The sequence below is a fragment of the Pipra filicauda genome, unplaced genomic scaffold (assembly GCF_003945595.2).
Source record: "Pipra filicauda isolate LSUMZ 115617 unplaced genomic scaffold, ASM394559v2 scaffold135_size2527700_pilon, whole genome shotgun sequence".
Taxonomy (NCBI): domain Eukaryota; kingdom Metazoa; phylum Chordata; class Aves; order Passeriformes; family Pipridae; genus Pipra; species Pipra filicauda.
In genome coordinates, this window is record NW_024103829.1 from 416249 (window position 1) to 433008 (window position 16760).

The 16760-nt window shown below is 40.7% G+C and overlaps 1 protein-coding gene across 3 annotated transcripts in view; it reads left to right on the top strand.

Moving 5' to 3' along the window:
- The first annotated feature begins 7892 nt into the window (after nt 1-7892).
- The window catches only part of COL11A1 (collagen type XI alpha 1 chain), a 136960-nt gene continuing 128092 nt past the window's right edge, over nt 7893-16760 (top strand). For 2 of the 3 annotated variants that reach the window (XM_039378328.1, XM_039378329.1), the window contains exon 1: nt 8302-8416. In XM_039378328.1, the coding sequence (XP_039234262.1) occupies nt 8302-8416 (115 nt within the window). Of the gene's footprint in view, nt 8417-16760 lie in introns of all 3 variants that reach the window. The other variant, XM_039378330.1, reaches the window with a different exon arrangement.

Here is a 16760-nt window from a genome sequence, read left to right on the forward strand (position 1 = left end):
CTGACCTCCTGGGACTGGTCCCCAAGACTCTGTTAAGGCCTGTGTACTGGAGGCTGCCTCACATTTCAAAAGGGCATGATCAGCCCTAAACGGAGTTTTCAAATCTTAAAAAATTAAAAGGCACCAAATCAAATTAAAAGCTTCGCCATGCCTAAATTTTAAAGCTACTACACATAACTCAACCACTTTCCTCAAAGGGGTTTCTCTCTCTTCTGGGATAAAAACAGAATTTGGTCTAGGGAAGAATTACTGCATGACATGCTAATGCATGTGATTCAGTTTTCATCAGCTAGGACTACTAAAATGGCCATTATTTTATGAACTGATGTGGATAATGAGAAATATCTGAAGTCTGCCAGCACTCTCATATGCCAAGGCAGTTGTCATTTGGCAACCTCTGCTTTGAGAGGATGTGTTATTTTGGAGGAATATGAGTTAAATATAATGGGACAAATATTTATTAAATTAAAACTATTAATGTATTTTTTTTCCTTTTATTATTATTATTTAGATGCACTTTATGTTTTGGTCCTCATTTTCTCAAACTTGGGCAAGTAAGACGGACCCTCTTGAGGCACAAGACCTCCCTGAAGTGTTACCCTTTGTTTTCTCCATGTTCTTTGTTACTGATCAGGATAAACTTTACTTCTACTTCAAAGTACTTTGACAAGTGCTTCAGTTGCAAGGTGTCTATACATAGGAATAGGAAGTACAGGACTGTCATGACTGGGCATAAATTCATTTGCTATCAGCTATTCACCTTCTTAGTTCTCTCCCTGTCTTAATTTCCTCCAGTTAAAAGGAAATGTAAGGGTGGTAGCATTAGTATTGCCAAAAACTAATAAACATGCTACAAGTGTGTGACACAAGCAGACCATTAGTCTGTGCCTGCACTGCCTCCTTGTGTATTAGATAGGCCACCAGTACTCCCCCAACACAAAACAATACCACAAAATGATGCAGAACAGGCACTGTAAGAGGCTTTTTATGCTTAAACATCTGTGTTCTTAATTTGTCAAAAGTCATAGTTAAAAATGGACTGTAGTATGTAGATATTGGCCCACTGGTTCAAAACCAGCATTGATTGAAGCAGAACTGATCAGGGACACTGTCTGATAATAAGATAAACAGTTGCCAACAACAGTAACTGAGCCCATCTACACCGTTCCCTGTTAGTTCTCCCAGCCTACATATTTGTTTCAATTGGTCTCCAGTAAAAGGAAGTTTCAGATAAAATCATAAAAAAAAATTAAATGTAGGAACCAAACAGACACCATCAATTGAAGGCAAATATTTGAAAGTGTTGTGTCGCAAAACCACGACAGACTGAAGTTTGAGTTGGCCATTGAAAAAATTCAGAAATGGCAATCAAAATATAGATTTTTGACAGTTTTGGTGTGTAATGGTAATATCTAAAAACCAGACACTGGGAAACTAATCCCTACTTCAAATATATATATATAATTTTCAGTTGTCTTAAATGTGGCAAATTTTGGCACCCTTTTTATGTCATATTTTAGGAGATGTATCATGTGTCGAACTAATTGCTGGGTTTTTTCTTCTCTCTTGAAGTATAATTATGATTACAACAAGTTATGATTACAACAAGTTATGATCCCAAAAAGAAATTCATGCAAATAAAAAGAATGGTGGGTTGCTGTATCAATTACACTGTGAAGTGCTGTAAAGTATCAGTAGGTGAACCTTGAAAGATTAGGGAGTTTGGCTGAAATAAGCCCCCAAAACTTGAGCTGAATGACCAAGCTGAGCTGGCAATGCTGCATGATACTTGATACTTCCTGTTGCTTGCTGAACAGGATGGAAATGTTGTGCTGTTTATATGCTATAAAAGGCAATTTCAGCAATATTTTTTCTCTCTTCTGAGGGAGGTGCAGGAAGACCAAACTATTCTACAAAACAGTCATGATTAAGATCCAACAAAGTCAGTTAGACCAGGAAATACGGTGATTGCTGCTTTTCTTCAATGAACTCCACAGGATGACAGAGTTTTAACATTCCCTTTTAACCTGAGGCCAAACACATAGCACATTCCCAGAAAAATTCCAGTCAGAATATCTTCCATTCACAAATGTGTGGTCCTACAGCTCCACAATCCACAGAGAAACTAACGTTCCAGTCATACCATGTGCTGTAGCTCTTCAAAGAGGTCACCTGTACCAGCATTGGAACAGTGCTTACTTTTGTATATATTAAGGCTATATAAAGCAAGGAAGGAAGAACTTCATAGAGAATTACAAATTTGTCAGACTACATCTATCAATGAAAAGAACAAAGTTAATGAAAAATGGTGCTCCTTAACTGTGCTAAGATTTTATGTAAATCTTTTCCTCTCATATAACAATATAGAAGCATGCTGATAATAAGGAGGGTTGGGGAGTAGAAAAGACAATATAAGGCTTGTAGCAGTATCTGCCCAATTCTCAGCTCTGTAGCATCTGCAGAGTCCAATGCCAATTTGTAATTTATACCCAGGTTATACATTATAACCTACTGCTATAATGTAAGACAGTATCAGTCTCTGGTTTTCATTTGTACTGTTTCTATGCTTACCTGCAAGGGACCCTGTACAATACAACGTTACTTAGGGATGAAGATACATTATATTAAAAAACCTAACATAGAGTGTAACAAAAGTCTTGTTCAGTTCTAAAGAATGAATTCCAACAGTAAAACAAAATATAGACCCTTAGCTTATTTCTCCATCTGGTATAAAATACTATTTTCTTTTGAGGAAGAAAATGACTAAAGGTTCCGGCTGCTAACTACATTAGCACAAAACGTGCTGACAAGATTTTTGCATTTATGTGAAATGAATTTAACTGTTGATGCTTTATTTTCCTAAGCCTTAAACCTCTGCCTAATAGTAGACTTCTCTCCAGCCTAGAAGACACTAAGTTATTGGTTTCTGCCAGCTGGTATAAAGCACTGGCTTCCATCAGTGCCTACCTCCTTATCTCCTTGCTTCCCATAGGTTCAAAATGCAAGTGGAAATTGTGACAAGCATGCAAGTATCAGCATTAAAGAAATTTCTAATAGTAGTTTTATCTTTAGGAAGGGCACCAATTTCTACAGGAAATCACAACACAGTAAATCAGATTCTATTAATACCTCCCTTCTTAATACCACCTTTGGCAGTCTTGCAGATTACTCAGGGTTTAGGACAGTTACAATAGTGTCAAACCCTGACACTATTACTTGAACACTAACGATAACCTGAATTAACTACCATATAAGGAAGTAAACCCCATAGTTAAAGACAGTATTATTTAATGATTTCTACCAACATAATTAATTTGGGAAAACTTGTAGAAAGGTATAATGGCTCTTAGCTAAAACCTATGGCCTAAGTCTGTCATCTCCTCTTCCTAAACATTCTACTAGTTCCTATCGGACTAATACAGCAAGGCACAGTTCTCTATTAAAAGAATTACTATTTCCAGGGTTCAGCAGGAACAATCTGGCTTCTTAAGACTTGAAAATCCTCAGCCCTACCCATGTGCCAAATCTCTCTTTTCTTATTTTTAACAATATCCCTTATTTCTGTTAACCAAGTTCTGTAAGAAGGATTATACTTATTTATTTATGAGGTATCATCCCTAAAGTAAAAAGCAACATAGGTTATTGTCTTGCTTTGATCTTATCTTCAAGGAACATTGAAGATTAAATTTTCCAAATTTGTTCTTATCTTCATGATCCTGAAGCACAGGAGGCAACTTTGATGGTTGACATTTTTAACTCTCAGTGTTAACCACATTAACAAAAAACTGTATAAAAGCCCACAGCAAGAGATGTATGAACTCCTACCACCTACAGCTGCCTTCCCAAAACAGGAGGCTGTTTCAAACAGCAGTCATGTCATTTAACCCTTTAAATCCCTAATGCTTACCTTAACACTAACTTTATTCTTTACACAGGCCTAGAAGTTTTAACCTCTCACATTGGTGTTTCCGGTAGCAATTCCTATTAGTGCACATTCAGTTTAAAAATTTAAGGATGTTTTCACCAGAAACTCTAGGAATTCAACCTTCAGTATAAGTACAGCAACGAATATGCATCCAATTTGTAGCCACATCTCAGCCCTGCACAATGCAGCTGTCACTCCAGCTTTGCCTATGTCATTCTCAGTACACTCTCCACAGGGAAAAAAAGTTGGTAATGCTAATGTTCCCGTAGTCTTTTGGTACCTTAGCTAATGAGTACTGAACTACGCTGTTTCGTATTGAATTTCTTTTACTATCCTCTGCCCTCCCTAATTCCTGGGAATCTGAAAGAAAGAATCAATGGGTCATTCCCTAGCCCAAAGAGTTTGCTGAGGGACAGAGAAAGCCTTGCTTTCATCCTTCAAAACCTATGATAATGGAACTGGGAGAGTTCAGTGAAGCTTCAGGCTATGATTGGTAGTAGCAAAAGGTATATTACCTTTCTAGAAGATGGAATCATGGGAAGTCATTATTTTGTCTATGTGCATGCATTCAAATATTTCTCTCCCTTTAAAAGTACAGAAAGAAGTTGATTAGCATTTCACCTAGCAGAGATTATTCCACTAATCTCCATTGGTAAGATGTCTTTTTTTTACGAGGGTTCACTTCCCCAAATTTCTTCCCAACATTAATCACATAACACAAAACTCTCAGAAAACATACATCTGCACCAGAAAAGAGACTATGATGAAATATCTACCTACCTAAATCAAAAGAAATAAAGTAATAGAGAAGGCAGTGGGTGATGACTTAAGGTAGACATTTATTTTGCAATATTCACTTATGTGCTGTGAACAGAATTGGAAAGGGCATCAATGTCTGTGTGAAGCTAGAAACTAAAAGTCAAGATCCCTGAGATACATGGAAACCAACAATAAAAGCATATTCTTCCTTACAGTGCACTACTTATTCCCAATTAAATGACTCCTTTATATACAGAGAGAGGTCTCTCGCTTTTGGTGATGTCAAGGAATATGCTGGGAAAAACACAGTATGATTGCAAGAGAGGCAAAGAAAACCGTATTTTCACTTATATTTCATTACAGTGCCTATAGTCTGAAGCACGTGAGAGTGCTGCTGCTGTGAGTTTCTTGTAACCTACAGTGGTCCAAGGAAACATATTCTCTTCTCCATAGTTCCTAACCCCTCCCCCTCTCTGCCCCAAAATACAACAATGACCCATCTGTGCACATACAAGAGAGTAATTCCTAATATTTAAACACGGGCTAATCTGCCAACGTTGATGTATCAGGGACAGAACATAATGAATGTCACAGTGCTTAGTCTTTCTTTTCACTAAAACTGTCTTGAAGAGTAATGAGGAACAAAAAGGTCGACAGAAAGAACAAACCACTGTGGATCACAGCTGATTCAAAAAATAACATTTTTTTCTGCTTTTCTTTGAAAAAAATTTCACATTTTAACCCTCTTTCAGATTCAAGAAAGAACATATTTCTCCTGACATTACATCTAAGGGTTGAAAATTTCTAACAAAAATCTTTGAAGAATAATTTTATGGCACTCAAAGCTTATCCATGCTCTGAATCATTATCTATTCTTTGGCATATTTTCATGGCACCTAGGCTGCAATTACTTCACTCTAGAACATCATTGCAATTAAGAAGGTTAAAAGCAGTAACTAACAAAATAAGTTAAATGTAAATAATTTAATTGTAAATAAATAGTCCTTAAATACTGAATTTGACAGGCTGCAAGATGTGAATCTTCATCTAAATGGCATGTAACTTCTCTCTCCTAACTGTTGAATTTGATGGCAATTTCTTAAATGTCTGTGTGGCTTGATATGCCAGCATGCAAAAATAACTGAGCTAGCTCTAAATTAATGTGGTCCCTGCGCTAGAATTAATATAGAATTATACAGAATTGTATATTAATATAACATGTTACCTCACCTGGTTTAAAACTTTGCATTTTTTCTTATTTGTTCTGCTTCAGATTGATGTAGGACCACAAAAATCAGTGGGCATTCTTCCACTGACACTTTGGGAGATGAACCACATACCCTAAAGTTTAAATAATGGTAAAGGCACTGTGTAAAATTAGTATTCTCTACACTCTGAGAATACTTGTTCTTTTTCACCACTGTCCGAAATACTTCCATTTCTTCCCTTGGGCAGAGACAGAGTTTTTCCTTTTTACTGGGATACAGTATAGTTGTACTCATTTAGGCCAACAGGAAGGCTCAAAAAAAAAAAAAAAAAGTCAGAGAAGCAATGTGTGATAAGAGAATGAAAGTAGCAAGAATGATGGTGACAGAAAAAGATGTGTTATTTACAAGCATGAAGAGGAAACTTGAAACTTTAGAGCATATGAGATTTTCCAGTGACAAAGTATTGAGTAAAAACAATTGCCATTGGGACTACCTACTGACATGGTAATGAAGGAGGCTGAAGCATCCAGTTAACTTGATCTGTTTTAGACAGAATCTAGTAAATGACAGAACAACACAGACTGGCAGAGAAACAGTAATGGTACTGACTTTTGGGGACCTGTACGTAGTTAGAGTATAAGATAACTGTAAAACCAGATGAAATATTCTATAAGCAGCTGGGGGTAGTCTCACAATTGCTGGGGAGATGCCTTAGTGAACAGGGCGCCGCTGGGCTAAATGGTTGATGATCTTAGAGGTCTTTTCCAACATTAATGATTCTATTAATAAGGTTTTGTACAGAAAAGTGGGATGCATATGGCATTTGGTGCTCCACAGCTGTACTGCAGGTAACTACCTGAGCTGCCTGAACAACCTTGTGTATCTCTTCACTCATGTGAATGGCACCCAATGTACAGCACTTAAGGGAGCTCAGATGTGATGGATCTCAGTCCCCTCAGTTGCAAATCTAATGATAACTATACCCATTGTTTCAGAAAACCAAGGACAGAAAGAACTAGTTATATTACTACAGTGCAGCAAAAATAAGCTATTGTAGGAAAGGACAATAAATTTCTGAAGTATTCTTTGACATATAAAAGAACATGTATTTTGATAAGCCATAGGCTTATTAATTGCTGTAAGGCATTAAAGATCTCAGTGAAGGCAAATTTTAAAAAAATCTATATACATTTCTACTAAAATGTGACCATGGTTTTCTCTCATTTTTCAGAGGAGCCAGAGCAGAATCTGATCCCAACGGAGGATCTTGACTGGACATACCACCTACCTACGGGCCGGTCCCCGTAACCGACTGCTGCACAGGTGGGGCAGGACAGGAGCGCGAACGGGAGGTTTCACGGGGAGGAGCCGTGACACCTGGCTCCCCGGGCTGCAGGGTGTGGTGAGGCGGGGAACGGGGCGCCTGTTTAGTGGCGGGCTTTTCCTTCACCATCCCGCTCCTTTCTTTCTTACAATGGCCTTGGAGCGAAGCTCCCGGAGGTTCCTCAAGGGTGTGTGAGAACAAACTGCGCCTCAGAGGGGTGTGAGGGGGAACGGGCCGCCGGGGCCGGACCTGCCGCCGCACCAACGCCACCGGGCAGTTTCGGGGACCCTGAAGGGCCACCCGGCAGAGGCTTCACCTCAGCGCCCCGGCTCCTCTCACGCACATTCCTCCCCTCAAACTTGCCCTGCCTCGCTCCCTCCCCGCCGCCGTCCCCCTCCCCTTGCTTCCCGCGTCCCCCCAGTGTCACCCCCGGCCCGTCCCTCCCTCTCCCCCTCCGGTCCCCGCTCCGCGGGGCGCCGCGGCCGCCTCTGCGCATGCCCCGGGGCCAGGGGCCCGCGCTGTGCCGGGGCGGGGGGCGGCGGGGCGGCGGTGCCCCAGGGACGGGACACTCCGGCTGTGCCCCAGGGACGCTCCCGCCCCGCCGGCCCCGCTCCCCGAGCGCCTCCGGCAGGGCCGCTCTCCGCCGCCCCGGGGGCCGCCGGTGCCCGCGGAGCGGCCGGTGTGCCGTCGCCGAGGCGGAGGGCGGTGCTGTGGGCGGCCGGGGGAGCCCCGCGATTGGCCTCCGCCCGGCGGCTGGCGTGTCAGTCGGGCTCCAGGGGTGGCCCTGGGAGCCGCTCGCCCAGCCCTCTGACGGGATGAAGCCTTTAGGGGGATGCGGCGCTCTTTGCATTTTGATTAAAGCCCCTCAGCTCCCCTCAGTCTGAAGGCAGGGCACCGGGGAGGACGGGTCGGAGGGGCCTGTGCGAGGCCGGGCAGAGCGTGAGCGGGGCGAGACAGAGAAAATCCCTCTCGGTTTATCACGTATGGCTCTATAGGAGAAATCATCTCTGGGAATATAGTGGAAAGGACGGAGCTGGTATAAACTGAAGGCGCCCGTGTTTAAGTCACACTTGTGGGTGCCCAGCATGGAGATGCAGAGAAGGTCCACAAGGTGGAAAACGAGAAGGTGGCCCTGGGACTCGGCTGTAACCGTGCTCATCACCTTCGCTATCCTTCTCCGGACTGCAGAGGTCAGAGGAGGTAAGAAAGCAAAGGGGAGCCGGGGAGTCCAGTCGCCTCTCTCTCCTCCTCGGGGAGAGGACCCAGAGCACGGTTGGGGCCGCGTTTCAGAGGAAACCTGTCAGAGCGGCTCCCGGTGCTGGGGAGGCGAGAGCGCACGAAGGCGCTTGGGGCCAGCGCGGGGACCCGCTGGGAGCCCCCGGCGGCGCGGTGGGGGTGCGTCCCTCCCAGGTGCCGCGGCGGGATGGCTCCCGTTCAGCCGCAGCCTTAAACTTTGGATGTGGTTTTAATGAGGTAAAGGGGATGCACATTGGCGGGGCGGGAAGATGAAAGAAGTAGTTGTTGAACAGAGTGACTTATCCTTTTCTAGCGCTGGACTCTGTTTTGTGGAGTGTGCGACCGATTTTCAGTGGTGTTGAACTGCTCCAGTTCACCAAGTTGTGACTGAAATGGAACGACAAGTATCTGCCTTCTCCTCAGAGGGGCGAGGAAAGGGAAAGTTGGGGGTGGGGGTGGAAGCTCTGTGCTCTGGCTTTCTCCATTCTCCGCTCTGTTATTTTTCCTTTTGGAATGGTTTTCAGTGGGCAAAAAGTTTTCCAGGACGCAAGGGTGGGAGACGATATATTTGAAGGGGCCCTTTGCCAGCCGATGCGGAGGGCAGCCCCTGGGGCAGCGGCGCCCCGCAGGTGGAGATGCCCGGGGCAGCTCGGTGGGCTCAGCCTGACGGTCGCTGGGCTCCACACGGGCGGTGTCAGCGCCGGCGCGCCGTGCCCAGCCTACTCCCCACTTTGCAGCCTCCCCGGGCTATCGAGTGGTCCCTTAGGTGTCCGTGGACCTGGTGGGCAGGGTGCGGCCCGCGGGGGACTTGTAGTGGGAACAAGAGCCAGGCAGCAGCGCAGCAGCCTCAGCAGAAAAGAATCGCCGCCCCCTCCCCCGCACCACTCCTCGCGTCCTCCGCACTTCTCCCCTCCGCACCGCTCCCCGGCACGGCTCAGCCCCGGGCCCCCGGCCCATCTGGGCTTTCAGAGCTGTGCTCGCACGTTCGCGGAGCTGCAGTGTGTAGTCTCTGGTGGCGGGAGAGCTTTCCTCTCCTCCCGAGGGTGAAAACGCTGCTTCTTTCTCTCTTCCTCCATCCCTCCCTCCCTCCCTCCCACCGGAGCCCGCAGTCGCATCTGAGGGCCAGTCTGGCTGGGATGGAGATTTTTATTTTGCTGTGGGGCTTAACTCTCTGGAATGAAAGGTTTATTTTTTACACATTTATTATTTTAACGAGGTACTTCTCGATCTGAATTCCCACTTTCCGAATCAACAGGCGTTCTAGAGGGAGCAGGGAAAGGTGACCAGTTTCCATTCCAGCCTTTATACCTGGGCACAACCTTGACGGTGTCAGATCAATCAGGGCTCCTGCCCCCTGCTGGCCCCGCTTCTGACAGGGACTGCAAGGGGTCAGATTTCATTCCTATTGCAATTCCACGGACTCGGTGGAATTACACCGAGTGAATTAACCTCGCAGAGCTTCAAGGATTCGGCTCCTCGTTACTATGTCTGAACTAAATTTCTTCAAGAAGTGATACTGTCTTTAAAGGCACGATCGATTTCTTATGACACTTTTCATAGTAAAACTGACTAAATTAGGTAGGATTTATGTAGATTATGTTTACATAGTGGGTTGGATGCAAATGACAAGTTAAAAGAAAACCTAAATCCAAACAGCCCAGCAAAAATCAACAGAAATTATGTGGTACTTACTGAACTATATTCAGCAACATTAGGCAGACTAATTTGGCTTTGGTAACTTTATTAAAAACTTGAAAATCTTTTCTTCTAGTCTTCTGCATAAAGGACACTTCAGAAACTTAAAACTACAGGCTTCTTGTGTTTGTAGAAAGAAGCATTCTGAAAAGAACTTGGTTCTTGAACTTTTCTGAAATACAGTATGCTATTTGCTTAGAAACTACAGGGAACTGTGTGTTTAGGGCTTGATCTGTTATTGAAGTCAGTATGAGTTTTTCCATTGACTGCAGAGGGAGTAGAATTTGACCTAATTTCTCTAACAGAGTACAAGGGAGGTATTTCTGAATCATCTTTTATGCATTCTAATCTTATTTAAAGTAGTCAAAAGATAACATAGGACATAATGACTCATATTTGGAAATAGGAGAGGAAAAATAACAAGGAATAAAATCAAATAGCATACTACAGCAGGTAAACAATATAACTAAATGAAGATGCTGGATAAAATATGAATGCTGGGCAAAATATGAATTGCCCTTATAAATGCTTTTAAATCCTATATTCTTCAATTTTGTTTTCATAAACTACCTCTATGAAAAGAAAATTAGCTTTATATGAATACATCATGTAATCATATAGCAGTGACTTCTTTTTAAGGCAACAAAAGCCATTCCATGTAGACAAACCTGAACAAATTCCTAAAATTCATTACTTTTTCCAAGTTTCTTTATTTAACACACACACGTGCGCGCGCACACACACACTCACACAAAGAGGGAAGTATGAGGTGTCTTTCATAGAAGTAAGAAATGGTGTGTGAGGGTGTGTTTGGGCTTTTGAGTTATTTCTTCTTTAGACAGAAAAAGTTACAGAAGTGAGAATAAACTGAATGGGAAAAGCAGTGACTCATATTTGGTCAGCTCAGTGCCCACCAGCTCTTAACCAGCTCTTTTTAGAAAATATTTTTGCTTTAAGACTTGGCTAAAGCAAACAAAATTCAGTATTTTAAAAGACATACTTTGATTTCCTTTCCCCTTCCTTACCTTTAATACTAAATCTGTTGGTAATGTGTTTGGAATGAATAAACTCATTTAGTTGAAATGGCATGGCTTCAACACTATAAATTTTTTGTAAGAGCTTGACATCAATGCACTATTGTGATGCTGATTTAAATTTCATGGGCGAGAAATGAAAAATCAGTCTTTTTATTATTTATAAGCTTTTCCAAGCAAATGGAAATCCAGCTCTTAATCTGAGTAAAAAAAAGATTTAAGAAGCCTTACTGAAAATGAGGCTATGAAGATATATATGGAAAACACACTTTGGACCTTCTATGTAAGTGACAAGCAGATTTGTTTCTAATATAGGATAGATACTTCTTACTGTCCTCTTAGACAATACAAAGGTTCCTTGTGCTTCCCCCACCCAGGCTTGGAAACTAGTGGGAGTTCTGGGTGCAGAAGGAATGCAGAACTGGGCCAATTAGTGATGGCAAAAGGAGAGTCTTCTTTGTGGATGCTCACTTAACACTGTTGCTTATGTGTAATTGCTTAGTAAGTTACACTGTAATTGCTTAGTAAGGAAGATACGGATCTGTTTCTTGAATGTATCCAGCTGGTCTAAACCTGTACAAAATGAAGTTTTAAACTAGAAAAGTATAAATTTCTTCCCAGAACTGTTAGTGATGTAAAGCACTTCTGATTTTAACTGATCAATTCACTTTGAAGATTGAAAAAGAACACAAACATTTAAATTATTCCTTTATTTCTTGGTGAAATTGTCTTGTGTGTTAGTTTGTGTGGGTTTGTAAGATTAATATTCACAAAGTCAGCAGAAATGAATAAATCAAAGAGTGACATCACTAGATGCAGCTAGTGGTCCTAGCTGAAGTTTTTTCCGAGTCCCAAGGATCAGCAGGTGAAATGGTCCAATCTTCCCAGGGTAGTTTGAGAGAGATGTGCATGTATACATCTGTTTTGCTATATAATTTAGATTTCTTAATTGTTTATAAGTTAAAATAATTATTTCAAGTGCAGCAGCAGACATCAAACAGAAAAATGACTGGTATGTGGTGTTAATTTTCTAGAGCGTGTGTCTTTGCATTTAATTTAGGAGCCTCCACAAGGATCCAAGAAAGGACTATTTGGGCTGCAGGAAATTGTGTCTTTTTACTAGCTCTGCAGAAAAGAAGTTTCTCAACTTCATTTTTGTGTATATCTTAACAAATGTAACTGTATATAAGTGCATATAGAACACCCACAAATACTCAGTGGTTTTGGCTTGAAATAATCTCTGTCTCTGACACCTATACTTGGAATGACAGTAGGAAAAAAAAATCTTTGATAGAAAACATTTCCTGGTGCTATCTTTTGTTCTGATTAGTAGAAAAAAAAAAAAAAAGCACACCAAAACCAACCCACCCCCAGCCCCCTGTTGCTTGTAAATTTGGTGTCTGCAGCAGTTGTAAAATGTAGGAAAGAGGCTGTCATACTAATTTTTACAATTGTCATGCCTAAACTTACTTGTTCTCCAAGTAGAACCCTTAATACTAACATAGTTGCAGCACACTAAAGGAGCCATGACATAACTACTGATGTGAAGTTATACCTAAAACAGACTGGAGCAATTATGTCTTTCCCGGATTTGTTTTGTACAGTGGCAAACAGTAGGGTTTCCATCTGCCAGCAAGATTAAGAAGTTGCTTTTCTTTTCTCTGTAGAGCACTCTGCTTCTTTTCAGAAGAAATCCTCCTAGCATTGGTTAATTTATCATTGTTCTGAATATTTGTTGATAATAGGGGGGAATAAATTAAGCAGAGCTTGGGAGAAATCTCTAATGTTCTAAGAATGTGAAGTCTCATGCAGTGATAAAGATTTGCCCTCTGGATGGACACAATAGAGAGCAGTGGCTTAAAAGGAATTAGGTTAACACACATGCCTGTTGCAAGGGCTTATAACTGTTCTACTTGGTATTAAATACCAAGTTTACAGACTGTAAATGTAAGGATTAATTGTTGACCCGGTTATTGCAATAGTAGTAGAATCTGGCAAAACTTAAATTCCTTTTAGCACATTAGCACACATAAGGGGTTGTAAAACCTTTGAATTTCAGGTCTGGGACTTCACTGTGTGTCAAAGTGTTAACGCACACAGTGTGTGAGACAGAAGGGATTTGGCAGAGCTCATATTATGGAAGTGAAGTGTTTTCTGCAAACCAAACTGAAAGATGTATTATAATAGATGATTTAAAAAAACAAAGATCCCGATCCTGCTATATATAATGTCAGTGGCAGCTAAGCTTTATCTGTAATAGAAATTAACTTAGTTGTGAGTCAAATTATGGTCACATTGTGAAAGTATTGCTATAGAATAAGTGTTACCTACTCTGTTGCTTAGCTGTGTACCTTACCTTACTCAAATTATCGTAGTAATCAAGCATTCATAGTTTATAAAAAAAATAAGTTCAGGATTTTACAACCTTGCTGTCTGCTTAAGAGGAATTCCTGCTAATATTAGTAGAATAGAGAACTGAGTCTGATTTCCTTGCCTTGCTCTCATAAGAGAGAGAATACCTTTGACATCAGTGAAAGTATGGTGGAAGCTTTTAGTCGTATGAGTTGTTTCTCTATAAAATTAAATAGGATTATTTTAAATGGCACCATTTCTAAATCTCATCCTTAGCTGTATTCTGTGCTTAAAGCTGAAAAACGTACAAATGTTCCACATTTGAAAACTCCCATTTATTAGAAGATACTTATGAAGTGTTATTTGGGTTATTTCTGAATAAGTACCTTGATAACAAAACTTTTAAGTGGGCTCAGTTTCTTTCATGTTTAATTTCTGAGGGAACACCTTGTCTCTTCTGTAGCAGGGACCATTTTTTAGACTGTCTTTTTTTTTTTGATAAGGCAATAGAAACTGGATACCTCAAGAATGTAATACTTGTTTTGCTGATTTTCACAGTTGAAAGTACCGTGTCTACTGTCTGTACAGAAAGAACTTTTTGAATCTTTAGCAGAGACCTCAAAATAGTTAGGCACTTGGACTGCAGTCCTGATAGATTTTGCTGTGGTGCTAAATAAGAACAGCTCCACAGAAATATGGAGACAGCTGTTAAAGTATTGTAAACCCATGGATCAGTACAGGTCTGCACCAGGTGATGAACTAGCCCAATCTTCTGGGGTAACAGGTGAAACCTTTTATGGAATCAGCATCAGGTCTTGAGTGCTTGATTGCAGTCAATGTTGCTGAACAAGTGATAAAAGTACAACCTATGTAGCCTCAAAGAAGGTCTTGGGAATAAAAAAGTCACATTTTATGGTAAAATACATAAAACAAATATGATAAAAAGTCTCAAAATCTAGGTTGCACTCCAGAATTATGCAGTCTAACAAAACCTGGAAATATTCTTTTTTTTTTCTGAATATTTCCAGTAAATAAATCAGCCTGCAAGCTAAAGTTGTTAAAGATCTGAGCCTGTAGCTGAATATAGATGAGTTTTCCACTGTTTTCAGTATGAGATTTGAGTGAGGGTTTTTGTGGTTTTTTGTTTTTTTAGAGGGGTTTGTTCGTTTGTTTGTTTGTTATTGGTTTGAGGTTTTTTGTTTAGTTGGTAGGTTGGTTGGGTGTTTTTTACTTTATGAGTGTTAGAGATTGGTCATTAAAAGGAACTATAGTTAGTAGTTGGTGAGTATCAAAATTGCATCCCATATATACCTAAACTGTACGCATAGTCTTTGAAATACTATGATGTATTCAGTAGATTTGGCAGCATAAGAAGTCAATGAAAAATTTCCAAATAACTAGTATGGAAACAGAAGTAGCCAATTCTGAACAATTTCACACAAGCTTCTGTTGGTGAAATAGTCAATCCTAGGCCATTGAAAGCATTCCTATATGCATCTGGATAATCTCTAGTTCTCATAATCATTAAATATGAAAGCACTGCAATAACACCTTCTTCTAAAAATGTCACCAGTCAAGCTCCCAATTATATAATTAATCTAAAAGCTAACGTAGGAAAATTCTTAACAGGTAGAACAACCTTAAAGTATGTCTCTAGAAATATATATAAGGGCAACATACATTTGGTTAATCTCATAAATTTGTATTCAGTTTCCTTAAAAAAAGCCCAGCTTGATTTTCAGGAGCACTGTGTAATTACTTTAGGCAACTCAATTGGTTTCATTTTTGTACCTTGAAGATGCTCTGTAACTCACTTCTGCAGCCCATAAAACAGAGTTCATTTTATCCAGCTGTGTGAAGTCCTTTGGTTAACATCTATGAAAAGTGTTGGAACCTTCACAAAGGACACTGCAGAACCGATGCGTTTGATGCTTCCTCCCAGAGCAGTCTTCTGTTACATGTCTGGGCTCTCAGTGGAGTTGGGATTCTCAGACTGCCAGGCCCAAAACCATGTGAGGAAGGGCAGCTCTGCCCAGAGCTAGCCAGTAGGAAATGCTGAGGACAGAAGTGTCTGACCCTTTTCCAGTGCTTAGACACCTATGGCCAAACTGCAGGGAATCGTTGCTTGGGATGCAGAGACTGGAGTCTGCAGTGAGAAGGTAATAGAGTCCTTTCTAAGAACTGGGAAACTCAGTGAAGCATTTGGGCATAACGTGCCTTTGAATTCCTGCTTTTGGATGTTTACTTCTGTATAATGCTCACCAGATGAAGAACACAGTAAAATAATAAGTAAAGATAATAATAATTCTGTGTATTTGTGGCTTTAAAAGATATCCATCGTAAGTGCCCACAATAAGTAAAAAGTCTAAGGGTAAAAACAGAAACAGAAATATTCTTACCACATTAGAAATAGCACAGATTTCTAGTAATAGATGGGCCTTGTTTTGTATCCTACAGGTCAACAAGCTAGCAGTTTAACAAATCCAGGTTCTAATGCTGCTGGTAAAGACCTCTTATATTCATTAAGCTTTGGACTATTTAATGAGTGTCAGAAATCTTCATCATAGCAGTGTTTATCCTTACCCAGCTTTAGAATACGTGGAAGGTCCTTAGAATAAGCACTTACAAAGATTCAAAATTTTAAGAAAAGTAAATAAACTAAATAACTGTAGGCTATTATGCCTCTAATGGGTAGTATGGTTTCAAAAACCTGTAGAGCAGCCAGTACCTCCTATTTAAGTCCCTAAATATATACCTAGAAATCTAACCATAGGTAGCCTATTTTGTAAGTCTTGCTACAAATATAAGGAGTCCCTTCATTAATACTCAAGAAATATACACATTTTAGCCTACCTACCAGGCTGTAACAGCTAGTACGTTTTAAATGATCTGTTACAGTGACATAAAACTGGACTAAAACTTCGAAAAAACACTCCATTTAGAACTGAAGATTAATGTTTCAATGTTCTTTAAGCTTTAGTTTTTGCAGTGGTTCCATTGGAACAGATTACTGGCAGAATGAAACCTATTTCCATGGAAAAATATGAAGTAAAATAATAGTAATTTAGAGACATTAGTCTTCCTAAATTTCTCAAATAATTCTTTTTATGGGGGCAAAGTAAGCTCTTTTCTACTCCAGGACTGTATCTCACTAATTAGGAGTTATTGATTGTAACTCTTAAAGGTGCTTTGTGGAGTCATCACTGATAAATTTGCACTTTCACATC